We start from the raw sequence: 27,755 nt of genomic DNA on the forward strand, positions 1-27,755 counted from the left end.
TGCTTATTTGGCCGCACGTGGGTTGCAGCTGTAGTTGTAGTTCTTGTTGTGGTTGTTGATGCAGCTGTTTGCTGACTTTGACTTGTGCGTTTTTAAAGCTTTCTTCCAATAAAAAAAGGAAGACTGCAGCGATAAGAGAGAATTGCTCAATACTATAATAACAATTCCTGCATCCTTTGATGGCAGCTGCCAACGACGTTACCACCTGGTATCAAAACGATATACCATTGATATTGTCACTGTCTACGTCAGCTGCATCTTTTTTACGCCTTTCTTACATTCTCTGACGTCGACTTTGACGCCGGCAGCGGCAGCAGCAGCAGCAGCAGCAGCAGTATCTGCAGCTATCGCAACGTTTGTTGCGCTGCTCGGCTTTATGTAGGGCATGTCTGTTAATAAATTTTCGCGCGACTTAGAACAAACGTAATGTTCATACATACATATGTACTTATTTAGGTTTGCCCGGAATGTTGAGATAATTAACTGCCCAGACAACAATAGTTCTGATTCGCACAGGTGAACGCAATTGTTGCTGCTTCCCTCACTCACCCGGTCTCATTCATTCATTCAATTGTTTTAGGCGTAGCGCATGCCGAGTGTCATAGAAGTCGGCGCAACGAACTTCTGACCCAAACAAGCAACAACAATAATCGACGACGATGAAAAGACGCGAAAAAAATATCATAAAGAAAAAACCGAACAGCGCGCAAAGCGTTTAGCGGCTTCTGTGTGTGTGTGTGCATGTGCATGTATTGGTGGGTGGGGCCGAAGTCGAAGCAGGCGACAAACGTCGTTTTGTATATGTGTGTGTATATGTATATGCATACAGTTAGACTTTGCTATAGTCGAAATGTTGTCGTCATCAAACTCCGTAGCGACACGAACGTCGGCTGCTGCTTCTTCTTCATTCAATTTACTTGTGCACACACTTGTACACAGATTGGCTTACATACACACAAACACAAGCGCACACTAATGTATATATGTATGTATATATGTGCATAGCGACGCGTCGCTGCCGCCGTCGCTGCTGCTGCCACGCAACGCTCCGTCATTTTGGGCTATGCGTGTATGTGTCTATGTAAGTGTGTGTGTATATATTCCGAGTATGTATTTGGTGTGTGCCTGTGTATGTTTTTTTTTCTCTTTCTGTTGTTGCTGTTTCTCGTTCGTTGCTCGCTCGTTTGCCGTCGGCTGCCGTCGATGCGCATATTTAAACGTGCTGCATAGTCTCTTGCCAGGCCCTTGTCAGCCGGCAGCCAAGCAAAAGCAAGCGAGGCGAACGGTCGTCGTGACCGTCGGCCCGTCAGTTCGTCATTCATTCAAGCACGCTGCTGGCTAGGCACACATACATACATATTGTATATTATATATATACATAGATATATACAAATATATATGTATATGTATATATACACATATGTATGTATATAAATGTATGTACAATCAAACACACACAGAGCAAGACAAAAATTCAATTGGCCTCAATAATGAATTAACGAAAAAAGAAGGCAAAAACAACTACTACAACAACAAAAACATCAGAAATGTAGACGTAGCGTGCGAAAAGCAGGGGATGAGCGGCATGGGGAGTAAACATGCTTGCTAAAAGACAGGGAGAGCAATATAGAGAGAGCGTAAAGATAAGCAACTTGTGTAAAGTTGTGTTATTACAGTTAAATGACGTATGTATGTATGTATATATATATACATATATATGTACTTAACTTAACTTACTACTTAATGTGCACATACGCACATACAATGTATGTATGTATGGATACGTATGCGTACATACTTATGTACATATGTATGTATGTATAATATACTTTTTTTAATGAATTTCTTAATATTTTATTGTAATTGATGTTATATGTATTAGGGAATAGGGTATACGAGTTATACACATTTACATACATACATACATATGTGGGCATACGCGCATCAATGTGTACATACAGATATGCTTATGTATGTATGTAAGTACATATGTACATACATACATTTGTATGTGTGTAGGTGTCTGTGTGTGTGTTTAGTCATCGCCGCCAACCGCTGCCTCTGCTGGAAAAAACTTGTTGTGCCTGCCGCAAGCGAAACGGGGCCTGCGACTCTTTGGGCTCTGGCGACTTTCGAGATTAAAGAGAAGGCGAGGCGAGGTGGCAGTGGCGGCGGCGACGGCGGCAGCAGCAGCGGCAGTCAGAAGCGTACAGCCGAGTGAGTAAGCGAGCGCGTTGCGCAAGGCCGGCCATTGTGTTCGCTTGCTAATACTAGCGAAAGAGGGGAGAGAGCAACAAATCGAAAAACATGCGTGTGTGTGTGAGCGCCGTTATCGCAATCGCTGCTTCTAAAACCGCCCACACACCACGCCCCACATTGGTCTCGACCGGACAAGGTTTTTTTCATTTTCTTTTTGGTGATTGATATCTTCATACGAAACTACGACGGCGACGACGACGACGACGACGACGACGACGCCGACGCTGGCGCTGGCGCGGGGCCTTGTGAGTGGGTGGTGGTAACTGCGGGCGGCTACTGGCCGAGGAGGGGTCGTGCGACCGATTGCATGAGCCTTCGTTCTTCGCTGCCCATCTCATTCGCGCGCTCGCTAGCTCTATCTCTGTCACTCTCTTGTGTGCGCTGCCCTCGTTTGTGTGCGAGTCTGAGGCTGCTGTAAATTTAACTCGTTTTTGTTTAATTTCTTTCTTCTCTTTGCTCTTGGTTTCCTTTCTTTCTGCTTGTTTTGCTTCATTGCGCGCTTTTTGTGTGCGTTTTGTGTTCTTATTTGCTTGTGATTTCATTTTCTTCGCCTACATTTTGTGTTAATTTTCCTCTTTTCGTTTCTTTAGCTTTTTCTTCCATTTGTTTGTAGTATGTGTCCAAGCAGCATTTGGCAACCCGTTATAGTAGTTCTTCCTTCTTCACGCTGTCGTGTGCCCTCTCGCTTACGCCTATTGCAGTCGACGTCATAAATTGTGCCTGTCGTCATTGTCATGATTGTTTTGTGTTTATTATTATTGTTATCATTATTATACCATTCGCATTGCGCTACACACAAATCTGCCGCCCATATTGGTAATGCGGTCAATGGCAACAGGCTTAGCTCAGCTGTAGGCGATACATAAACACATACATACATATGTATGTACATACATACATATGTATATAGCTGTTATTCGGCTTAGACGCATTCATAAAATTCTACTCCAATATCAAGCTCAATGTCATCACATTAAATATCACCTAATTAATGTACATACATGCATACATATGTACATACATATGTATGTATAAGTTCATATGTATATGCATTAATGTATTCTCACCGTTTGCACATACTCCAAGGCTCCGTTATGTTCGCTTTCGTGCTTATGTTTCGCTGCACTTTGCTGCTGAATTCGCCGAAAAGCAAGCAATCAGCCGGCGACCTTGAGCAACAGCGCATGCATATGTCTGGCTGGCCGGCAAACTTTATAGCCGCACTGGCCGCAGTCGAGCTGTCTGCACTGCTGCTGATGACGTTGACGATGGCGGGACTGGTGTTGGCATTTGCGTTGTCGTTGCCGCTGGCTTTGGTTTTGGTTTTGGTTTTGACGTTAACGTCAACGCTGGCGTCGTCGTCATTGCCAATGCACTCTCTCTCCCGCTCTGTATTACACTCCCACATTCTCTCGTCCTGTTGCAGCGACAAGTCGACGAGTCGAGGTACCGACAGTCGCAACGCTGCGGCCTGCTGACGTTCGCTTAGATTTACAGCATGACGACGCCATTAAAGCGTCGACGGCGAAAATTTTTCAAGTGCTGCGCGGTCAGCGCTGGCGCCATCCGCAAATATTTCCCATGCTGCAAACGCAAAGCAACGACAGTGGCAACGGCAACGGCGGCGACGACGGCGACGGCGACGCTTCCGCATGTTGCGAGCTAAAAGCACAGTTATAAGTTTATTGTAAATGTATGTATGTATGTGTTCTTATCAAACACAAATACGCACGCACAGTGGGCCAGCGCTGGGCACTACCGGTACCTGGTTAATGGCCAAAGGGGGGTGGGGGCGAATGTTTGGGTTCGGCCTGTGCCTAGGGCCAGAAATTTGATCACTGACTAGTGCTGCCATCTAGCGAGCAAAGTGAGAGCTGTCGAGTGGGCGTGTATGTGTGTATGTATGTATGTATGTGTATGTATGTGTGTTTGTGGTGGCTGCCCGGCACCGAGATTAGCAACAGCAGAAAATTCCACAAAAGCTGACGCTGGCAGCGATGCCGGCGCCGGCGCACCCAGCACAGCAAACTTTGTTCGTTTTCACATATTTGGGTATTTTGTTGTTGTTGTTTTTTTGGGTTCCTCTGCTTTCTGCCAATTCATGTTTTTAAATTAGCAGCATGCTGGATAAAAAGAGAGCGAAGATAGAGTGAGCGAGCGAGTGAGCGAATGCTTGTGTTCATAGAGAAGGAGATGGAGGAGTTGGCTGATAGAGAATAGAGGGGTAAGGCAAAGGGTGGTCATTCTTGTGAGAGAGTTAGATGGCGAAGAAGAAGAAGCAGAGGCAATACATACAAACACACACACATACATATGTATGTACATAAAGTACAGTTTTCTTAACGAAAAACAGGCGCTTAGCCTCGTTGGCCGCCATATTTTATGCACTGCTCATGTTGTTGTGTTTGTCGCTGCTTAAGGAAGATGGCGATCAGGCGACTGCACAGAGTTGCCATCCTGTTTGTGCGCGCCATTGATTAAACAGAATGAGTGAAAAAACGGCAGTTCTGGCTATTTTGTATTGCAATTAGAATGAAACACATTTAAATAATTAATTTATTTTTATTTATTTATTATTATTATTATTATTATTATTATTATTATTATTATTTTTATTTTTTTTTCATTTTTTGAGCTGTTAGTAGAGTATTTAAGCTTCGATGTGCTGCAGTTAAATGTTCATCCTCTCATACTTTGTTTTTAGTTTACAAATACATACAATGTATTTGTTTATGTGTGTAAATTAGCTTTGCTGATGCGACAATTGTTGCTGCGAGTGCTTGTCGTGATTCATCAATTATGAATTTACATGCATATCTACAAATATATACATAAGTATATATACATATGTATATACATATGTATGTATGTATGTCCCTATTTGCATGTATGTCTATATACTTGTATATACATATGTACATACATATGAATATATGTAAGTGTGTATATCAGATACGAATTCAGTTGCCTCAAATGACATTCAGCTACCTAAATTGTGATCTTTTACCCCATGCAAGCATACGTACAAATATATAATTTATGACTCATCCGGAAATATCAGTGTTGGAAAAGTACATACATAGTGCATATTTATCATAAATGCCATGTCATTTCATAAGTTCACTTTTCTGGAACTTTTTCAATTTCAGCGGCAATATCTAGAGCAACGCGGTAACAGGCACTACGAGCGGGAGTGGAGTGGGGAGTATGTGGGGGTGGGGTTCTCCATTGATATGGTGGTGATTCAGGCATAAAGTTTTTATTGCTTTTAGAAATTTTTTCCGTAGAGTGCGCTTGGGGGTGGATCAGGGGGTTGATCAGGTGTGTTGGCAAGTGAAATTTATGGACTGCAATGCAATGGGAGAGAATGGAGGAGAAGGGGAAATGGAAGAACAAGGTGTGTAGACAAAAGGAAAGGATAAGCTTAGGGACAGGAAATAGGAGTAAAAAAATAAGAGCAAGAAAGTAAAAGAGATGAAGTAAAGGAAAGTAAAAGAAAATTAACGGAACATTCACAATAATGAGTTAGAGAGAGAAGAAAACCCATATAAAACAAGTAAGAACGTTGCAGTCGGGCGTTACCGACTGCGGAATACTCATTCACACCCCATCAGCAATTTAGTGGCTAAGTTTCGCGCTAATACTGTAGAAAATGCAGTTTTTCCCGATTTGCCACGCCCCTACTGGGCGTAGGCACCTCATTTTTGGTCAGTTCTTAGAACGAGATAACGGTACCTTAACTGCAAAGTTTGAATGCTTACCCTCAAAAAATGAGAAAATTACAGGGTATTTTTCAATATGCCACGTCATCATCGATAGAGGAGGTTACTGGTAACTTAACTATCTAAATTTGAAGCTTCTAGCTACAATACTTTAGGAGATATAAACAAAGCTTTTTGATCTTGGGTGATCAGCCCGAGTATATATATAAAATTTGAAGTCTCTGGCATCAATAGTGTCCAAAATATAGCAGAATTAAAAAATTTTTTTTTGACTTTATAGAATCATAACATTAGCTGACGTGCAAAATTTCAGCGCTCTAGCTGTAAAACTCTTGGAGATACAATTTTATCCAATTTGCCACGCCCCCAATAGCCGTAGATATATCCGTCATAGCTCGTGATCTTGGGTGGTCGATGCGGATTCCAAATTTCAGCTTTTTAGCTCTTCAATTAATATGATTTCTGGCATATCGAAAAATGCATTTTCCGATTTGCCACGCCCCTAGTGAGGATATACACGAGTATGTGTTCCAAATTTCAAGTCTCTAGCTTCAATAGCGCCGAAATAGATTGCGTTCATACGGACAGACAGCAAGACGGACATTGCACAAAACCAATATACTAATTCACTTTCGTGAATGAGTATAATAAAGAGTAGACGCAGGACGAAATGTTTAGGGGCGCGAGAGAAAGTGAAGGAAACTAGAAGTCAAAAAAGCGATGAGGAGAAAGAAGAATGCTGAGAGTAAGGAAAAGCGCCAGCTAACAGAAGCGCACCTTTTTGACTTGCTTTTTATTGTATATATAGAAAACTTGTATACATTTACTTTGTTCGTCAGCCAACACTCAAAGGTTCCATATCCTTATATGTTAAATAATATATTTACTTAGCTGTACAATTTAAGCAAATATTCATTTAATATGATTTGATCTCTCAGGAAACATCACATTTAAAATGCATAATACTTTCAAAGAAAATTTGCCAATAGCTTCCTGCAAATGATATTATGGACTTGGGAATTTAGAACATAACTGTACAAAAATATTGCGAAAATTGAATAGAAAAGAAATTGTAATTAAAACTGTGTGCGAGAGAGAGAGAGAGAGTGTAGAGTCTGTGACACTACAAGCTAATCCAAACTTCATTTCATGAGATTTTTCTCTATCTATCTGCCTGTCAGCGTGTCGTCTACCTGATAAGCGAAAGATTTATATTGAGCCACCCTTATAAAGCTCCTCAGCATGTCCCATTTTACCTGAGTTTCAAAGATCCTGCGTTACCTGAATTGCAAAACAAACTGAGCTCAATGACAATGGTAGCCCTTTTCTATCTAAACTATATACATGTACATATGTATGTCGGTGTATATGTTTCTATATATGTGAAAGTATATAAAAGGCGCAACTCTCTTATATAGTAATAATAATAAGGAATTTAGCTGACCATGGCGGTCTAGGGAAATGCTTCTGCAAACTTAGCTGCACATTTCTTTATTTCTTGAGATAAAAATATAGTCTAAGCCATTTTATTATTATATATTTATATTAAGAACGATTTCTATCTATATTCCATAATTTGTCTCTTTATTAGTTTTGAAAGTTGGTGCGATAATTCTAAACTATTTGAGTGTGGAAAAGCTATAGCTCCCGCTCTCTTTTTTACTTTCTCTCGCCCTCTCCCTCTATCTTTTTATATCTCAGTGTGTCCTCCCCATTTCTGTGTATCCCACTATTAATCTGGTTATTTAGCAATCTGCCATCTTCTCTCTTTTTCTTTCTGTGTTTCTCTCTCTCTCTCTCTCTCTCTCTCTCTCTGTATCCCCCCCCCCCCCCCTCATTTCTGTACTTTAATATTACTTTCCTTCCCTCTTTGTCTCCTATTCTATCGATATTTATCTCTCAATTAATCTTTTTCTCTTGTTCTTCTCTCTCTCTCTCTCCCTCTCTCTTATTCTGTTTACCTCTCCACCTATCTCTGTGCTTATCTTTCAGTATATGCAGTTTTTCCGTTTCAATCTACCTCTCTTTCTATCTATATTTTATATCTCTTTCTCTCCCGCTTGCACTTGCACTCTTGTTAATGCAAGCCCGACTGTTTTATAATATAGGTATGTACACATACATACATATACATATGTATGTTAACATACATACATACTGGCATAGGTCTAAATTTGTATATTCCGCATTTGTTTTCCCACAGTTGTATTAAACTTTGAGCATATAGAAATCGAGCCATAAAAAGAAAATTGGTTTTTCATATGAATTTTCTACTTACTCTGCGTTTTGCGCTTTTCTTTGTGCCGCGTTTCACACACACACATGCATACATGTATACATATTTGTATGTATATATGTAAGTATGTATGTCTGCAGAGAGAGTTACCATGCTTCTCCACATACATACATGTGTACATATGTATGCATATAATCTTTATGTCTATATTTTATAGTATATGTATGTACCTAAACATACATACATATATAATAACCATTTCATGTACAGGCATAGATATTAAGTTGCGCTTCTTCTTCAAGTGCATACAAGCACACATACACATGTATCTATTTATACATACATACAAACATATATACATATGTACATACGAATATGAATCACAGCCATAAAGACATTGAGCAGACCTCTATATACATATGTACATACACATATGTATGTATATTATATATGTGACAGCTATACGCATACATGCATATACCAGATACTGCTACGCTCACACACACCTATGCATACATATATGTACATCTGTATCTAAAAACATTTATAAATGATTTATTTTGCAGTGCGAAAGCAACAACAGCGGCAAAAAGCAGAAATGCAACAATGAAAATCCACCAAAAGAAAGAGAGGAATAATAAAAGATAAACATAGCAAAAGAGTGAGCGCCAGTTGCCAAGCGTTGCCACTTTTCTTTTTTTGGTTAAATGCCAAAAAAGAAAAGAACAACAACAAATAGAAGAAGAAGCAAAAAGAATATGCAAACAGTCCGTTGAACCGGAACTGTAGTGGCCCGACGGCAAGGGACAAGGGTCAAGGGCGAAGAGGCGGGAAATGAGGGAAGTGGATGCGGGCCGGACTCCAGGAGCAGAGGCAAAATGTGTATGCCTCGACACTTGTTGGCAAGTGCCCCAGACCAAAGCTGCCACGCAGCCAGAGAGGCAGCCACCCACCTACCCACACACACACACACACACACACACATACACAAATACTCACACACACCTTTGCAGCTGCAATCCGCAAGAAATGTATCTTATAAATACATAGAGCAAAAATATGTACATAAATATACGTATGTATATACATACATATGTACATATATGTTTGTATATGAATATAAAAATAAAAATAAATTTGGGAAAATGAAAAGACAAAGCGGCAAATGAAGTCATAAATGTGTAGCGGCAGCGACGCAGCCGAGCTGTTCAGCGAATATAAAAATCAAAAGGGAACGAAAATTAATAAATTACTTACACACAAGTATACACACACACATAGATAGTATGTGCTTAGATAAACGTTTATATACTAATTTACATGCCCTGTATAATCTGCAATGATCTCTCTGCTGCTGCGATGGTAGCAGAGGCAGCAACAGCAGCAACAACAACAGCAACAACAACATAACTTCAAGTCTTCTTGATGGGAAAAAAGGTCAAAGTATCTCTCAAACATACAAAACTCTCACACTCTCTCACACACACATACACTCTCACACTTACAGCTGGGAGCAAATTCGCAGCAGCAACAACAAAAACTTAAAGTCGCAGCTGGTTACACGCACACAAGTACATATACAAATGTATATGCATGTATGTATATGTATGCATGCATATACTAAAATATGTGTAGATAGAGAGAGCTCATAAAAGAGAGAGAGAGCGCGTTAGCAAAGTGTGGGAGCATGGGTACACGAGGGGAGCAGTTACAACCACATAACAGATACATACAGAAAGGTACCCGTACACACACACACACACACACAGAAATAAACTCAGATGCATGCAGATACATATGTATGTGGGTATGTGTTTATATGGCCAATACATTTAGTGCTAGGGCAGCGCAGCGGCCACCAAACTGAGGGACACAACAACACCAACAATGAAAAGTAGCGGCACCAACAGCAACAGCAACAACAACAAAAGTCGCAGCAGTAACAGAAGCTGAAGAAGAGAAATACCAAAAGTACGCTATGCAGCGAAGGTCGCCGTCACTGTTTATCTATCGGTCGACGCTGACGCCAACGTCAACGTCGACGTTAGCGTCGACAGCAACAACGGAGAATTCCTTATAGAAAATCAAGAAAACTGCATTAAATTTTCGTATCTGTTTTGTGTGAATGTTTGCCTTTGTGTACTTGCACACACACACACACACACACACGTAGATACGCGCGCTCATTTGAGCGTGTTAGTCGAATACGGGTTTTTTGTGATATCCGTTCACTCGCTTTAAAAAAAAGCTTTAATACAAGCACACATATACTGGCACACGCATTTACGCTCATATATGTATGTGTGCATGCATGTATCTATATCTAATTAGACAGGTATGTACATAAATACATATACATACATGTACATACATACATACATATATAAAATCAATTGCCGTGTGAGTCTTGCAAAATTTCGAGCTGAGCTTCACTAATTTGATTGATTCTTGTTCGTACTTTAATGTTGGGGTGACTCTGCAAGAGAAGAGAAACAACATTTTCCATTTACATATATTAGAATTTCTTTCACCATGAGGAAGATAAAGGCCAGACCAAAGTATAGATCGGGCAGGAGTTAATTCATAAGTGAGCCGCTCAGATAACAAGTTTATAACATATAATCTCAATATTCATGATGATGCACTAATTTCGATCACAGAAATAAAGATTAAATGATCAATGATAACTATGCAGAAAGAACGATAACGATTACCAATCAAACGCAATTCAGGATTTTACTTATTCTTTTGAGCCCTGCAGCCATAACAATTTAGATTGCAAATGGAATGCAGCCAAAATCAGTGACAGAAGAAAGGGGAAAGACGGTAGAAGAAGATAAATAGATAGAAGGAGCGAGAGGTTTTTGTTTTTGCTTTTTTTTGCCAGCTCAGCGACAAGTTGCAGTGAATCGGCAGGGGCACGATCATGAATCAAACAAATATGAAGGTGGTCACAAATGATACGCTGCTTCACATGCATTGATGGCATTTCAATATATCGAATATCGAAGTATGTAGTTTAAAGTGAACTGAATATTTATCTGTGCATATATTTATGGCTCTACGATTTTGAAATATGTATATGTATAAATAGAAACTTATGCATATTTTATAATGACAAAAATTTCCCTCGACTTAATCTTATATTTTCAATTAAAACAAAATTATTCTACAGTACTGCATTTCTGGGAAAATAAGCGCATTTCAATTGGAGATACCCCAAATCAATTGCCTTTGCTTCTACGTTTTATACTTGTTCATATCTGATGAAAACATCATACGCATACATACATATGTATGTGCGTATCTAGCCCGATCGTAAGGATACTTTGCTGATCAAGGTTATTCGCTTTGGAATGTCTGCTACAAATACAGGAATAATTTTTGCATTGTGCTAGGAAATACGTTCATTAAATATGCGAAAATTGCAACGAGAGCTCGTAATTAGTTTTAATATCGATTTGTAGTGTTGCCAACCTATCATAAGCAGCGAGCCTTTAGACAACTATTAAAGTTGCCACCCTGCGCACCTGACAGCTGAGTTGTAGCTGCAAAGAGAATGCGTGGGAGGTGGAGGTGAAGGTGAAGGTGGAAAGTAAATGGGAGAGGGAGCGGGAATGAGAAAGTTGAGTTTGTTCACCGCCAGAGGGTGCTGCGAAAGTGAAGAGAACAAATCGAAGGTGCCGCTAATGCTGGTATGATGGTGGTAGCAGGGCGAAGAATGGGCAGGATGGAGAGTGGTGTTAGGTATAGGTGGTGGCAAATTAAAAGTAAATTTGCTATCGCCACTTCGAACATGCAGGGTAATAAGCAGCAGCAGCAACAACAGCAACAATAAGAATAACAAAAACAAATAGCACGAACACCGCGATTCGGCTTTGCCGAACGCCAAAGCCGAAGTCCGCGACCACAAAACGAGCACACAAAAGCTTTCAAAATGGGAAGTAGATGGAAATATTCCCGGTTGCGCGCCAACGCGCTCGCCCGCCCACACTGTGACACGCCCAGGGCACGCAAACGCCGCCCTTGCGCGAACAGTGTGTGTGTTTGTGTGTTTGTGTTGAGCTGCCAAAGTCGTTGCGCGCGCGGCATCGTCATCATAGTCGCTGCTGCCACCGCCACTGCTGCCGCCGCCGCCGTCGTCTTCTGCTCTGCCCCTCGCTTTCCCTCGGCCGCTGCCGCTGCCACTGCCTGCCTACCTACCATGTGCTATTGCGCGTCACGAAACGGGGCCTGGCCAGGAGACTATGCAACTTGTGTGTGTTGTCTACACATTGTGTGTTTTCTTGTTGTTTTTCTCTTGTCTTTTCTTTTTTTCTGATTTTTTTGGTTTGCTGTTTGTTGCTTTTGCACTTATTTACATACATACATATATGTATATTGTATTTTTGTTGCACAGATTTATATATGAATTTGTATACATGTACGTACGTATGTATGTATGTAGTATGTACATACATACATATGTATGTATGTATGTATTATGAAAATGAGCTTTTGGTTAAGAAAGCATTACGAGTAAGTAGGTATGTGCGTAAGTATGCATACATACATAAATATGTATATGTATATGCAAATTAAGTTTCTGCATGTGCGTATGTGTATTGTACATATTTTATAGACTGCTTGCTATTTTTGCGCGGAAATGCTTGTATGTATGTGTGTTTGTACCTGTGTGTGAATGTTTGTAAATAAATATCTGTCTTTAATGCCCTGAACACAGTACAAACTTATTAACTAACGGATATTTTACAATCTACAATCTCTTGCTCACTTATTTCTCTCTCTTCTTCACTCAAGCTCTTCTTTCGAGAGCTAAACACGTTGGCAAATGCAGTCTTGCATATTTGCACTGCTGTACATCAACATGGTAGGATAAGATTTCTAGCAGGTGAACTAGTTTGTATAGTTTGAATATTAAAGTTGCTCCATATATTGATATGGTCGGTAAAGTGTAATTCATAGAATCTCATAATACTATTGTAGTCTAAAATCTTAAATATAGATGAAACAGCTCACTAATATACAAAGTAACGGCACTTACTGTTACTTGCCTCTGATTGTATATATTTACATAAATCAATTGAGCTAAAAAACTTAATTCATGGCCAATTAAATAAGCATTAACAAGCACACGGCACATTTTGCCGGCATTTAAAGAACACTTGCCGAGCGGATTCCAGTCGATGCAGCAGCGAAGACCCATCGAACAATTAAATCAACTGTCAATTAAGTTGATAGCTTTTAAAGACACTTTTTGGCGCCAAAAAGTATGTACACACGACTACAAATTCTGCTCGTCTTTCGATAACAAAAAGGCGCGCACTTTTTTTGGAGGAGCACAAACACGTTTTTTTTTTTTTTTTTTTTTTTTTTTTTTTTTTTTTTGTAATGAAATAAATCAAGTGAAATAAATAAAAGTGTATGTTATTAAGGTACGAATTGCATTTATAACATGCTCGTTTTGTGGCGGATTTATGAAAATTAAGTTAGGTTTCAAATCATCGTCAAAAAATAATGTGGACACACTCTGAATGGAAATCAAATAGGGTCGGCCGATAGCATACAATTAAAATGATTCAAAGATGATATTAATTTATTGGTACATATGCCGCTGCTGCAATATATTATATTTTGAATCCGCTTTTAAACAACCGCGTTGTGGTGGACAACAGTGTGTACACATCAGTTGGCATCATGGCTCGCCAGATTTATCGATATGCGCAATTTATCAATATCAATGTAAAGCGCTTTTGTGCCCTGATCGACATTAAAAGCATGCTTCAATTGGAGTAAACCAAATAAGAGAATAATATATTTGTTGAATGCAAATAAGACATATATATAGATATATAAATCAAGTGCGAAATATGTGTGATTCGGTCGCTGCTCCCGATCAGCGCAACGTTGAGATCAAGGCGCGCATACCCGGCGGTCCGCGTGAGTTCGAACGCCGGCTGGCCATTGCGCGCCAGCTAACGAGCTCAGATGGCGAGCTTATTATCCAACGTGACGTCTTCTTTAATTCACCAAAGGGTGGCCGGTTAAAGTTGCGCTATTTACAGCCGCCTGCACGCTCACAGTTGGTCTACTACGACAGACCCGACGTAGCCGGCCCAAAGCTCTCCAGATACAACAAAATCGATGTGGACGAACCGGCCGTGCTGGAGAAAATGCTCGGCCAGTCGAATGGTGCGTTGGGCGTGCTGGCAAAACGTCGCCTGCTCTTCCTGCATGAGCAAACGCGCATTCACATGGACGATGTGCAGGATCTGGGCCATTTCATGGAATTCGAAGTGTGCCTCCGACCTGAGCAGACCCTGCAACAGGGCCAGGATATTGCCGAGCAGCTGAGCCGCACATTTGGTATTACCGCCGAAGATTTGATGACGGGCTCCTATTTCGATGCCCTGAACAAAGGCGGCGATTCATGAACTCTGCCTTTCATTATCTTTACTCTTTAGAGCCGTTTTTGATCCTTCGGGTTTTTCTAAGATATAAGAAATAGTTCGCTAAAAGATTATATATATGTAAGCTATACAACCCAAGTTACTTACGCTATCGCAGCCGCATTATTATCGAATTATTCAAATAGATAAAACAAATATTCAACCAAAAGGTAAATATATATATTGTTAATGTAAATATCATATTGTACATATATATATAAATATATGTATATAATAGATAAGTACAGTTGAACTTTTGAGGTTTGTTCAACGAAAACTTGTAGCCTATATTTATCCGATTCCAAATGATATTTTCCATACGATTAATAGCAGAACTTTAATAATGAATTTAATTAAATTAATTCACAATTTGGCAATAAACAGAATTGGACAAATCGAATGGGGATTCAAATAAAACTTATTTACAATTTGAATGCTGACTTAGATAAATATATATATAAATAAATATATACATATATTTTCCACATTTGTTTTAAGGCATTTCCCAGAAGTAACACGAACTTAAAGCTGTATATAAATGCATTTGTTGTTAAAACAACAAGGACAATACGAGAAGAAAAATGGAAGGAAATACTGTTTCCCGATTTGGAACACAAGCAGTGTAGAGAATTATTAGATACTCAATTAAGATTAACTTATTAGCTATAAGGACTCGGAGCTTAGAGCTAATCCAGCTGCCCATTTACAATGGTTCAAACAGCTTTCGTTTAGTTGTTGTTGTTGTTGTTCTCTTTTCCAAATTGAGCGACAAAAAATTCGTACATTTTTATGGTTCTAGCTAATTTTGGTTTGGCTGTTAACAAATAGTTTGTTCACTGAATATAGTGGGCTGGGGGGCGCTAGATGGCGTGGCAGGTTGCTGAGGGCGTGGCACGTGTGTGTGTTAACTTAACAGTAGGAACCAATAAGGCTAATGGACATGCTCTCCGATATGGGATCGGGCGCAGAAATCGGCTTCCAATACAACCAATTGTAGTTGACTGCGAAGAGAAAGAGAGAGCGAGGCAGTGTGTGCGTAAGATATAGATAGAAAGAGAGAGGAAGAGTTATAGGTAAGGGCGACGATACATACGCACAAAGGATTGACTGAGACGCATGGAGAGCGTACGACAGCGCTGGCGACATTCGCTGGTCGGACGCAGGATGATGAAGCGTGTGCCCACCGCCTGATGCACATAGACATTGGGGCATTCCGTATCGGGCAGCGTATACGCTGGCGCCTGTGCTGTGTCAATGGCCACATACCGTTCCAGTGCCACACTCATGCTGGGCAATCGAAGCGGCCGTGCGAAAATGGGACGCAGCAGACGGGCGGGCAGCATGCGATTGCAGCGCCACAAATTGTGAGCGGTTGACAAATGGAGAAAATTATCATGATGATGGCGATGCTGCTGATGCTGCCGCTGCTCCTGCTGATGATCGTCTTCATTATCATTGGGATCATCGTGATCATTGTGGGCGGCGCTGCTCGCATTGAACTGGCCAAAGAGATCCTCCAGATTGTGTACGCCCTGATTAGTGGAGTGAACGCGATACGCATCCCGCTGGAAGATCTTCAGGTTCTTTGCATAGATCTGGTAGAAGTCAGACAGATCGAAGGTATGCTGATTGCTGCGAAATGTATATGGCATGTGCTCCATGGGTCGGCGGCAATGTTGCATCAGCGTCAGCTGCTTGTACTGCGACAGAGGGCCCGACTCCGGCTGGCTGCGATTGCCCGGATTCTGATTGATGTCGGCATACAGCTGAGCGCACTCATCAGTCTCCATCCAAACGCTGTCGACGTTCGCACAGGGGCTGCAGCTGAGATCCTCGACCTGAAAGAACGGATTGCCCATTAGGCAAGACTCGTCGTACAGTTCGGTTAGCCGCGGAAATCGTTGGATTAGCGGCATTGTCATTCGACGCCACATTCGCATGCCGGGATAGACCAGTGATTGGACCATCCGTCCGTTGTGGCCGCCATGCGATGAGGTCGTCTCGTATCGATACGCCACGACACAAAGCGATATCAAGGTCAGGTAGAAGAGCCAACAGAGGATTTTGCGCCGACGGTCGAGAAAATGATGGAGCACCTCCAGCCGCAGGTATGCCACGAGGGGCGTGGATGTATTGTAAAGGGGCTGGGAGCTGCGCTGCTGGAAATACTGAAAGATCACATAGTTATCGAAACTGAGCGGACGGACGCCATAGTTGACATCGGCAAGGCGGCGTAGCTGGCGCACTGCGCTAGTATATCGCTGCAGCAGCTGCTGCCGACTCAGCTGCACAAAGTTAAAGTCCAAATCAATATCGAAGTCTTCCATGTTGTGGCTATGCTTTAGTTGTTGTTATTGCAGCTGCTGCGACGCGGCCGTCGCTTCCTTTTGTTGACGGCAAAAAAAGTTGACCTATTGAGTATGTGTGTATGTGAGTGTGTCTTTTCTAATGACTTCACTTGCTTCGCTTTAATTTTTTATGATACATATATATTTATATTTCTGTTTTTTTGTTTTTTTTTTTTTTAATATTTTATGAGCAGTCTTTTATTTATGTTTTTTCTGCTTTTGTTGTTGTTCTTGCTTCTTGTTTATCTTGGCTTGGTAGTTTTTCTAGTATTTGGCGGTTTTCAAGTTTGGCCACTCTTTTAGCGTGTTTCCACATTGATCCACACAGTAATAAATAAGCAATTTTTAATAATAAAAAAAATAAATGCCTGCTTATATTCATTATGGTTAGTGTTATATTGAACCAGTTAAACTTTATTTTCATTTTAGTTTGTCATTTTGAATACATCAACTACATTTTAAAATGATTGATAAATTAAAAAAAAAAAAAAAAAGGAAATTTGAAACTATGAAATTTTGAAGCTATATCAATATGTGTGTTTTTTTTTATGTAGCCCCATTATGAGTTAGTGTAATTAATGTTTTTATTCTTCATTCTGTTTTGAAGAAAATTGTAAAAATGACATTTTGAAGTCAATGCGAATTTAATTTTTCGTTTTCCGAAACTTTGGTCACACTTAATTCTGATATTTATGTTATTTAAATCTGGTCATACGGCCTCAGTTGTTTGATAATCGCGTAGCAGTGCGGAGCCGTTGCAAAAGTAATTACCGCAGTTTTTGCCAACTTTTTTTTATATTATTCTAATTGTGAGCTTATTTGTTGTTGTTTTTAAGCAATCATTTTCGGTATGCAAAAAGTTTATAAAAAGTGACACAAGAGTCGTGCACTCTTACAACAATTGTGTATGCCTTGTGTGTGTGCATGCAATTGTGTGTACATATATGAGTGGGCAACTCCACAAGTGTGTGCGTGAAATCAAAATAAAACCACAGCAGCGCAGCGAACACTGTCGCACCCTGATGGAAATATTTTATAGAATTTCTAATTGAAATGACATGAAATATATGAATTGAAAGGCATCAAGTGCTAGAGTGTGCGTGAAATAATGTGAATGAAGTTATATTACGTAAGAAAATGTCTAAATGTTGACTGCATTCTTGGTCAAAGCGAAGTCTTCATGTTGATGATTTCATTGACGATGACGAAGACTACGCGGCCAACGCACACACATACTCACACACATACACATGGCAATAAATATGCTTGCGCGCACACATGTTTGTATTTGTGCTTGTATGCGTGCTATTTGCTGTGTTCCAAATGAATATCCTCCACTTCAACCGCTGGAGTCGAAGAACGAAGTGAGCCATAAATTCTATGGCGGGGTGGCAACACTTGAAAAGCTGACGATCAAACGTCAAACTGATTACAGTTAGCTCGTGAACAGAAGTCGCAGCAGTAGCGCCCCCTATCGCAGCCGTGTGTACAAGGAGTTGCAGATCCAATTGGTGCGCTCTGTTATGTGTGTGTATTTATGTATGCATGCATGTTTGCGTAGCTGTGTTTATCTCTGCTTTTGGGCTAGTGTGTGAGGAACTTGTACGCCCACATTATGTAGCGCAGATGTTGTTGCCGTTGCCTGATCGCCCGCCCGGCTGCCTGCCTACTGGCGAATGGTTGCGGTGGGCGAGCGACTGAGCGAGGCCAAAAACCAAGATATATACATTTATATATCTATACGTGTGTGTTGACTTATGTTGTGGGCGCCCAAATTCAGCTCTATGCTCTTATTTATATGCAAATTACTGCATCTGATCCCACTCCATCCAGCTGTTTATATTTAGATATCAAACCATCTGCATAGCTACCCTCTTTTTTGTTTTCAATTAAATGCATGATTAACACAACTCTCAAGTCTCCAATCTCCAGTGTCAAGTTTTGCAAGGCGATTGATTATTCATTCGTGCCCGGAAGACGTCAGCGCAGTCGCGCTGCATGACTCAAGTTGTCTCCGAAACGAAAGGCACAAGCGTGCGTTAAGACAAACATACATATGTATGTACATACATATATGCAGTCCATAGTTAAGCATATTTGCTGTAGAGGGAGTTCTCTCGCACAATAAAATGAGGCGTCTTTGTCCTGTCCAGAGGGCGCCTTCTTTGTTTACGTTTTGGTATATATAAGCTGTGCCAAGAGCACAAGAACAGTAATTAACGCTCGTATCTAGCGGCCGCCATTACCCTTTCTATCTCTCGCTCGCTCTCTCGCTCTCACTGTCAGTTTATTGCAATTTAACTGTATTTCCAGCTGTGTGAAACGTGCAATTATTGGTATTTTCTTATTTGGCCCTTATTCAAGAATACCTTGCGTTAGCAGGCATGTGTTTTTTCTCGTATGTAAGCGAGCGTTTGTGTGTGTGTGGTGCGTGCGTATTTTTGTTTGTTTGTTTTGTTACACACATACGGGGTAGCAGCAGTAGCAGCAGCAGCCAAAAGCGTAGAGGATGAGTCATATCCAATTTGATTTTCGATTCGTTCGTTTCGTACGAATCGACGCTGATTGTACAGCGAAGACAACAGCAACAACAAGAGTGAGAAATATATTGAAAGATGAGGCAAAACGGGGCTAGGCAAGGTAATGGCAAAATTGAGCAAATGTTTGCTGTCGTTGCCCTTACGAAAGCTGTCCGAACATAAACACGAACACACTCATACACAAACATACATATGTATGTATATGCATATACATATAAATTAATAAATCTATTTTTGACAAATAAAAAAAAAACGCTCACATAACTTGTTTTACAGCGTATTAGGATAGGCATTCTTATAAGAATTAGTAGTTCCAATACGAACTAGCTAAACTTGTTGCGGTTGCTTGAAATCGAATCCAATTGGTTCACGAATCGATTCCGTAACCTCAGCCATCAGCTATAGAATTGATGAGTAATGTTTTGTATCCAAAGCTTTCTGTATATAGATAGATGTATTTAGCAACTCCCATTCATGTAGTCTCCATTGAATCCATTGCAGCCGCTGCACCTGAAACTTTCGCACACCTTCCAACGGCTAGAGCGAAAGAGAGCTAGAAGATACACGGCTAGAGAGAGAGAGAGAGAGAGAGAGCAAAAGACAACAACAGGAAACGCACACCGCAAGAGGACTCAAACAGCAAAACTCATGATGCAACAGCAGGAGAAGCTGTTGCTGGTGGCGCTGTGCATTATGGCCAGCACGCTTACAACACTGGCACTGGGAGAACAAACGCTGGCAGCAGCAGCGGCGCAGCAATCGCCGGCTAAGCTAGAGCAGAATCCGTGCACGAACAAGGACACGTGCCACGAGTGTATTCAGACACAGAACTGTGGATGGTGCATGAAGCCAGATTATGGAGATCGGTCGCGTTGCTTTTTGCACACACCGAAGGCGGAGATCTGTCCGGAGGAGTACATTTGGAATCCCGATACATCCGAGCGCATCTTGATCAACAAGGATCTGACATTGGCCAGCGGTGGTGCCGCTTGGGCGGGCGGTCAATATGCTTCGGGTGTTGGCTACGAGAGCAGCGCCCACGGCCAGAGCTCGGCATCGGGCTCGTATAGTGCCTCCAGTTCCAGTTCCAGCTACGGTTCCAGCTCCAGCTCCGGGTCCAGCTCCGGTTATAGTGCCAGCTCCAGCTCAGGCGGCTACGGCGCAGCGGTCAGTGGTGCAGCAGCAGCTGGTGAAATTGTGCAGATAAAGCCACAACGCGTTAGCCTCAAGCTCCGCATTAGTAAGTGATCGATGAATGAATTGCTTCAAATGTAACAATAACACTTTACATTTTTCTTGTAGATGAGGTTCACAATCTGGATGTTAGCTACTCACAGGCCGTCGACTATCCCGTTGATCTCTACTATTTGATGGATCTGTCCAAGTCCATGGAGGACGACAAAGAGAAACTCTCGGCCTTGGGCGATAAATTGTCCGAGACAATGAAACGCATTACATCCAACTTCCGTTTGGGCTTCGGCTCATTTGTGGACAAGGTGCTGATGCCCTATGTATCCACCATACCCAAAAAGTGAGTATTGGGCCAGTTCATAATCTTTATCAGTCAATAATGAATATAAGCTAGATAAGCAGTTAAGGTAGGATTATGACTGTTATAGAATTTCTGGCGAAACGAACGAATGAGACGTCCACTGAAACCATTTTTGCTGATTTAATTAGATAAGTTCGCTTAGTCACGATTTACCAGAAATTGCATATTGCTGAAATCAATATTTAGTATATGTACATGATGAATAGAGTTATATTTATGTATTAGTGTACGATACGTTAATGAGCAGCTTTACTTGATCAAAATTTCAAAATTGATTCATTTGGAAACTGAAAAACCTCATGATTTCTAACAAAATTCACTTCTATCATTGGCTTACTCAAATTTAGTTGCAATTGAAATAATGTTAATTATATTTTGTATACTCCAGCAGAAGTATAGAGAGTAGAAAGTATTTTTCTATATGGGAGAGAGAGAGAGAGAGAAAGAGATGCCTCCCTAGTTCTAGCAGGGTTTACTAAGAAATAAGGTTTATTTAAGCAGCATTGAAATACCTTACGATTTTGTGGTCCAGTCCCTGGCTATATTTATATACCTTATGTGTATTACTATAACCCTCGCTCTATCTCCCTCTCTGTTGACATTACTAAGAACTTCGCTTCAGGAACAAAGTTTTTCTAGTATTATTATCCGAGCTTATAACTCTCATAGCAAATGGCCTAGCTAAGATATTAGGTATTAGTCTAGTTTAAGGCTACGATATAAATCTCTTTAGATAAATAAATAATAAATAGATTGAAAATCCATTAGCTCTGCTGGGGTATTCTGAAACATTTCGGCTCTACCGGAAATAACAGCGCTCATTATTAGTATTATTTGATACTTGTAAATTTTTGCTCTATATATTTATGTAGTTTTTCAATGACTAATTCAAAACAAATCCAATTTTTACCTAATTTTTATTTTTATGCCAAACCACAAAAAAAAAAAAAAAAAAAAAACTAACGCCAAAAACAAACCAAATAATCAATGATTTAATGATTAAACAACAACACCATCAATCAACGACAACTGCTCGATAACATCTATGTACATATATATTGATATTCCCATATATATCCTATATAGACTCGAGCATCCATGCGATAACTGCAAGGCGCCGTATGGTTACCGCAATCACATGCCACTGAGCAATAACACCGAAAGCTTCTCTGTAAGAGCCTTGAAAATCTTATGAATAATACTTTTTTATATACATTCACTATGCACCCACTACACACTCATGCACACATACATACATGCATATATAGTACTCTGTAACATATAACATATAATACTTGCTCTCCATTTCCCACTGTTGCCTAACTCTATATATCGTATCGTATCGTATCGTATCGTGTCGTATTATATGGTATTGCCTCGTATATACATAGTTAATGTTTAGCTCTAGTACATACATATTTATTCATATACATATATATCTATATATCTATAAACCTAAGCTTTACCTGGTACTACATATCTGTATAATTCTATGTTCTATGTTTCTGTGTAAGTTGTAAGCTCAAAATGCAAGAAAAGGCCAAATTGTTTGGTGGCGCAACCAACTTAACACACGTTGTAGTTACATTGACCAGTGCTGCCATATCGTTGCATTTTTGCCTTTTGCTGCTTGCTTTGGGATTCCAGTCACAATTGAATGTGATTTACATCTATTGCACTCTGCTATATATGTTCTATATGAATCGAAACTGTGCTACAGTACATATTTAATTTAAATAATTTGATTTGATTTTATTTTATTACATTTATTTTCTGTCTTTTGCGTTTCTTTATTATACTCATCAACAAATTTGCTCATCACACTCTCTTCTTTCTCTCTCTTTCTTTCTTTCTCTTAATATATATATATATTTATTCTTTATGTCTATATATGTGTTTGAAAAATTGTGAAAAAAAAAAACGGTTGCTTGTTGCTTCACACTAAAAAAAAAACAAAACAAAAATCAAAAACAAAATTCGTATACAAAATTTAGCCTGGAGGAGCCATGTCCCAAATGCGATGCTCCCTATGGCTATCGTAACATCATGGGCTTGAGCATGGACACATATAGATTCTCTGTAAGTTGTCAACTGCCCAAACAAAAAAGGAAAAAAAAAAAAAAAACAAATTTAGAAGCAGAAAATTTCCTTCTAATCCAATTAGAGACCTGTCCAAACTCGTTTAGCAGCTAACCCCAACGAATTTGTTTTACTATTACAATATCATAATGATTATTGTTTTTTATTTGGATTTATTTATTCTAATATCTGGTATTTGGTGTCTTGTTTTGGTTTATGATTATCCTAAATTCTTTGAATGCTATTGCACGTTCCTTCGTCTTTCATAACTCACATCCTTAACTTAACCTCTTTGCCTGCTGCATGAGAACACTTTGTTGATAAGTCTCTATCAATGCGTATGTCCCTGGCACACTCTTGTCTTGTCGATATGATTATGTCTAAATACACATATGTATGGCATATATACATATACATATATGCAGGCATGCTTATATGCTAGCTAATCTTATCGCAAAACGTTGGCATTTCATTTACTTTTTTCAAGATTGAGAACTAAAATTATATTTATAGCGTAGCGAAGCGTTGTTTCCAGTCGAAAGCCAAGAACTAAAGTAAAATTGATGTATTCCGTCATTTGAAACAAGATATGAATGAAATCGATATGAATGAAATCGATAACTTTTATAAATTACCAACAGGAAACAATTGCTAACCTACTTATAATTAAAGATTGATCAACTAATTGGATTTAAATATGTTTATGCTAAAATCGATAAATTATCGATATGCGATCGTGTTCGCTTGAAAAGCTTGCTTGCCTATATACAATATTGGCAATCATTGCTGAAAATTAAATCGCAACTCAATCGAAAGAAAGTCCTTTGCAATCGTTATCGAAAATATCGCTTCGTTATCGACTAACCCAGCTGAGGAGTGTGCCAACATCTAACACCAGCTTAACCATTGCACCACAGCAATTGCATTTAAATATCAATTTTATTATTTGTTTATTAATTTATCACTTTTCTATCTCTCTCTCTCTATATATATTCCTATATATATGTATATATCTGAACACACCTACAGAACGAGGTGAAGGAGGCGGCTGTCTCTGGAAATTTGGATGCACCTGAAGGTGGCTTCGATGCCATAATGCAGGCGATTGCCTGCCGACAGCAGATCGGCTGGCGCGAGAAGGCGCGTCGTTTGCTAGTGTTCTCAACGGACGCGGGCTTCCATTATGCCGGCGATGGCAAATTGGGCGGCGTGATTACACCGAATGATGGCGAATGCCATTTGAATGCACAGGGCATGTACACGCATTCGATAATACAGGATTATCCGAGCATATCGCAGATCAACCAGAAGGTCAAACAGAATGCGATCAACATTATCTTTGCCGTCACACAGAATCAGTATGCCGTCTATCAGAAGCTGTCCGCTCACATTGAGGGCTCGTCCAGCGCCATTTTGTCCAATGATTCGTCCAATGTGGTGGATCTGGTGCGCGAGGAGTATGGCGTAAGTGATCGATTGAAATATCGTGGGAAATATCGATTATTCATTGGCTTTTGGTCATTGCAGAAAATCTCATCGACGGTGGAGATGAAGGACAATGCCACTGGAGATGTTAAGGTCACGTATTTGTCTAGCTGCCTGACCAATGGACCCCAGATCAAGACGAACAAGTGCAGCGGTCTCAAGGTCGGCGACAAGGTCACCTTTACGGCTCAAATAACGGTGACCAAATGTCCAACTGATCCACGTCATTGGAATCAGGTATGTATAGGCAAACAGAAAGCCAGAGGATTGGGTAGAGAGAGAGAGAGGGAGGGAGGGAGATAGCCAAGTCTTTTCGGATAATGTTGCTCAGGATTATCATTAACTATATATTTGATCTTGGTAGGCCATTCAAATCTATCCGGTGGGAATTAACGAAAGCATGATCATTGATCTGGAGATGCTGTGCTCCTGTCCCTGCGAGCATGCCGGCTCCACTGGCTACGAGCTGCACTCGCAGAAGTGTCACAACCACGGCACCTATATGTGCGGCATCTGTGAGTGCGACGAGCAGCATTTTGGTAACACCTGCGAGTGCTCCACGTCTGATATGCATTTGAATAAGGTCAATGATAATATGTGCCGGCCGAGCAACGATACGAGCGTGGCCGAATGCAACGGTCGTGGCAGCTGTGTGTGCGGCGCCTGCGAATGCCACAAGCGCACCAATCCCGACGAGATCATCTCGGGCAAGTATTGCGAGTGCGAGAACTTCAGCTGTGAGCGACGCAAGAATTTGTTGTGCTCGGGCCCCGATCACGGCACCTGCGAGTGCAATCGCTGTGTGTGCAAGCCCGGCTGGACGGGCAACAGCTGCGACTGCCAGACATCGAAGGACACGTGCATGCCACCAGGCGGCGGTGAGATCTGCTCGGGCCACGGCACCTGCGAGTGCGGCGTCTGCAAATGCAAATCGATGGACGAGGGCCGCTACTCGGGCAAATATTGCGACAAGTGCCCGACATGCTCGGGCCGTTGTCACGACCTGAAGGACTGCGTCCAGTGCCAAATGTATCAGACGGGTCAGCTGAAGAACGGCGATGATTGCGCCAAGAACTGCACCACATTCACGGCCATTAGCGTTGACACGGTCAAGATCGACGAGCACAAGGACGAGCAGCTGTGCGTGTTCTTCGACGAGGATGATTGCAAGTTTACGTTCAAATACAGTGAGGTGGGTGAGCTAGTCGTCTATGCCCAGCAGGAGAAGGAATGCCCGCCCAAGGTCTTTATGCTAGGCATTGTCCTGGGCGTCATCGCCGCCATTGTTCTCGTTGGCTTGGCCATATTGCTGCTCTGGAAGCTGCTGACCACCATACACGATCGTCGCGAATTCGCACGCTTCGAGAAGGAGCGCATGAATGCCAAATGGGACACGGTAAGACAACGATTGATATTAACGGCCAGAGAAGGGATTATATAATTGATTTTGTTTTTTGCTTCCCCAGGGCGAGAATCCTATCTACAAGCAGGCCACATCCACCTTCAAGAATCCCATCTATGCGGGCAAATAATTTGCAATGCGAATGTGCCCATTGTTTTCATTAGTGAAATTTGCCATTCTAAACACTGACTGTCCACTATTATTTACCGTTTGCTAACCCAACTGAATCAATCAGCCAGCCAATTGCTTCAGTCAATTGAAGCAGCTTCCTTTTTCTATCCTCTCTTACATCAAATGGTGCGCGTGCCACATGCAACAACAAACAACAACAAGAAAACAAAATGCTTGAACAAAAGTCAAACTGCCATTGAAACGCGTTCTTAACTAAGTCAAATTTATATAGATATATATATATATATATAAATATATATATTATATATGTATGTATACACACACACACACACACATATGTGTTGCTTCCATTTGAAAAGCAAACGAATTGTGCCTTGCAATATATACGATATATATTTTAGATTCTTTTATATATACATGTACAAGAAAAACAAAATCAACAAGAAAATGTAAATGACAAAAGCTTCCATTTGTAAACCGCCAAAACTAACAAGCAGAATAACAACAACAACAACAATGAACGCACAAACAACCAAAATCAATGCAACAATCAAACAACGCAGCAAAAGCAAAAAACAAAAAAAAACAAAAAAACGATCTAAAAACAACAAAATTACTTAAGAACACCAAAGTGTGCCTCTCTAACTTTCAACTAACTAACGAATCGATCATTTGTAATATATATATATATATATATATATATATATATGTATACATCAGATATATATAAAATTATGCACATCAACTATGTGCTGCCCACAAAGACAACAACAACAACAATGTCATCGAGCTGCGATTGTGTGTAGCACATTTGATATTATAAGTCTACATATTAATTCATTATTTCTTGAAATTTCGTAACTTAAGTATTTGGTTTTTTCTTATTGGATCGGATTAATGTCCATTTATTTATTAGCTAAACGATCCAAAAAGCAACAATAACTGAATTTAATATGCCAATTGAAAGGAGTAGACGAAGCAGAAGACGAGGAAAAAACTAAACTAAACAAAAAACTGATTTTGTTAACTTTATGGACTTGCGCCTAATTTTTTTGTTTGCCGTCAATTATTTCGTGTTTTCTTTTTTAATGTGTATGTTTATTATTATTATTATGTATTTTTTTTTAATATAAATATTATTTTTATTTTAAATCTAACTTTACAATTAATATTTAAGCATATTAACATTTAAGCTTGTAAGTGACAACCGAAAAGATACAAGAACAAAAAAATTGTGCCTGAATTTTATTAATGATTTTCGTGGCTTTTCCAATTTTTTTGATCAATAATAGTATATTAATGCTACACTAATAAAAAACATAAACAAAAACATAAAAAAAAAAAACAATCATGTTTCTGCGATTTGTACTGATTACTGATTAACAATAAAACGAAATGTATTTTGAGTGTAATAAAAAAAAAGAAACAAGCAAAAAACCTAAATAATTGTTTATAAATAAAATGTGGAGACACTGGCAATTTTAATGAAGCATATAAACATACATATAATACAAACTGTTTGATGCTAATTTTAGTGAAATAAACGAAAAT

At 40.1% G+C, this 27,755-nt stretch overlaps 3 protein-coding genes and 1 long non-coding RNA gene across 8 annotated transcripts; 3 read left to right on the forward strand and 1 right to left on the reverse strand.

Annotated features, from left to right (window-relative positions):
• Positions 1-9,375, forward strand: LOC149267898 (uncharacterized). Of its 2 annotated transcripts, none has more exons than XR_016271425.1 (2): positions 1-2,504; positions 8,784-9,375. It is a non-coding gene; the product is annotated as an uncharacterized LOC149267898 (long non-coding RNA). The 2 variants fall into 2 exon arrangements; XR_016271426.1 differs by having other exon boundaries at positions 1-2,395.
• Positions 9,376-14,042: 4,667 nt separating this feature from the next.
• On the forward strand, positions 14,043-15,066 carry LOC108619729 (uncharacterized). The gene has a single exon (XM_018016473.2). The coding sequence runs from the start codon at positions 14,043-14,045 to the stop codon at positions 14,649-14,651; it is 609 nt and encodes a 202-aa protein (XP_017871962.1). The 3' UTR covers positions 14,652-15,066.
• LOC108619704 (uncharacterized) lies at positions 14,990-16,993 on the reverse strand. Its single transcript, XM_018016436.2, has 2 exons — positions 15,760-16,993; positions 14,990-15,667 (listed from the first exon to the last, which is right to left on the reverse strand). Exons 1-2 carry the CDS (start codon positions 16,991-16,993, stop codon positions 15,576-15,578), a joined length of 1,326 nt encoding a protein of 441 aa, XP_017871925.1. The 3' UTR covers positions 14,990-15,575.
• A 686-nt stretch (positions 16,994-17,679) lies between these two features.
• Positions 17,680-26,945, forward strand: mys (position-specific antigen beta subunit myospheroid). Of its 4 annotated transcripts, none has more exons than XM_018016405.2 (8): positions 17,680-17,777; positions 20,056-20,794; positions 20,857-21,085; positions 22,193-22,277; positions 24,215-24,649; positions 24,713-24,907; positions 25,035-26,066; positions 26,137-26,945. In XM_018016405.2, the coding sequence occupies exons 2-8, from the start codon at positions 20,203-20,205 to the stop codon at positions 26,200-26,202; spliced, it is 2,634 nt and encodes an 877-aa protein (XP_017871894.1). In that variant the 5' UTR covers positions 17,680-17,777; positions 20,056-20,202; the 3' UTR covers positions 26,203-26,945. The 4 variants fall into 4 exon arrangements, with proteins under 4 accessions (XP_017871894.1, XP_089330583.1, XP_089330582.1 ...); XM_089474457.1 differs by having other exon boundaries at positions 17,729-17,823; XM_089474456.1 differs by having other exon boundaries at positions 17,730-17,862.
• Positions 26,946-27,755: the final 810 nt, after the last annotated feature.

The sequence above is a fragment of the Drosophila arizonae genome, chromosome X, assembly GCF_054131065.1.
Source record: "Drosophila arizonae isolate 15081-1271.41 chromosome X, UAZ_ARI_1.0, whole genome shotgun sequence".
In the NCBI taxonomy this organism is placed as follows: domain Eukaryota; kingdom Metazoa; phylum Arthropoda; class Insecta; order Diptera; family Drosophilidae; genus Drosophila; species Drosophila arizonae.

Coding starts and splice junctions, on each gene's coding strand:
- LOC108619729 (XM_018016473.2), top strand. CDS start 14,043: ATGCAAATAAGACATATATATAGATATATAAATCAAGTGCGAAATATG.
- LOC108619704 (XM_018016436.2), bottom strand. CDS start 16,993: ATGGAAGACTTCGATATTGATTTGGACTTTAACTTTGTGCAGCTGAGT. Junction 15,668..15,759: donor TCTCAGTCAATCCTTTGTGC/GTATGTATCGTC, acceptor TTCTCTTCGCAG/TCAACTACAATTGGTTGTAT.
- mys (XM_018016405.2), top strand. CDS start 20,203: ATGATGCAACAGCAGGAGAAGCTGTTGCTGGTGGCGCTGTGCATTATG. Junction 20,795..20,856: donor TAGCCTCAAGCTCCGCATTA/GTAAGTGATCGA, acceptor TTTTTCTTGTAG/ATGAGGTTCACAATCTGGAT. Junction 24,650..24,712: donor TGGTGCGCGAGGAGTATGGC/GTAAGTGATCGA, acceptor TGGTCATTGCAG/AAAATCTCATCGACGGTGGA.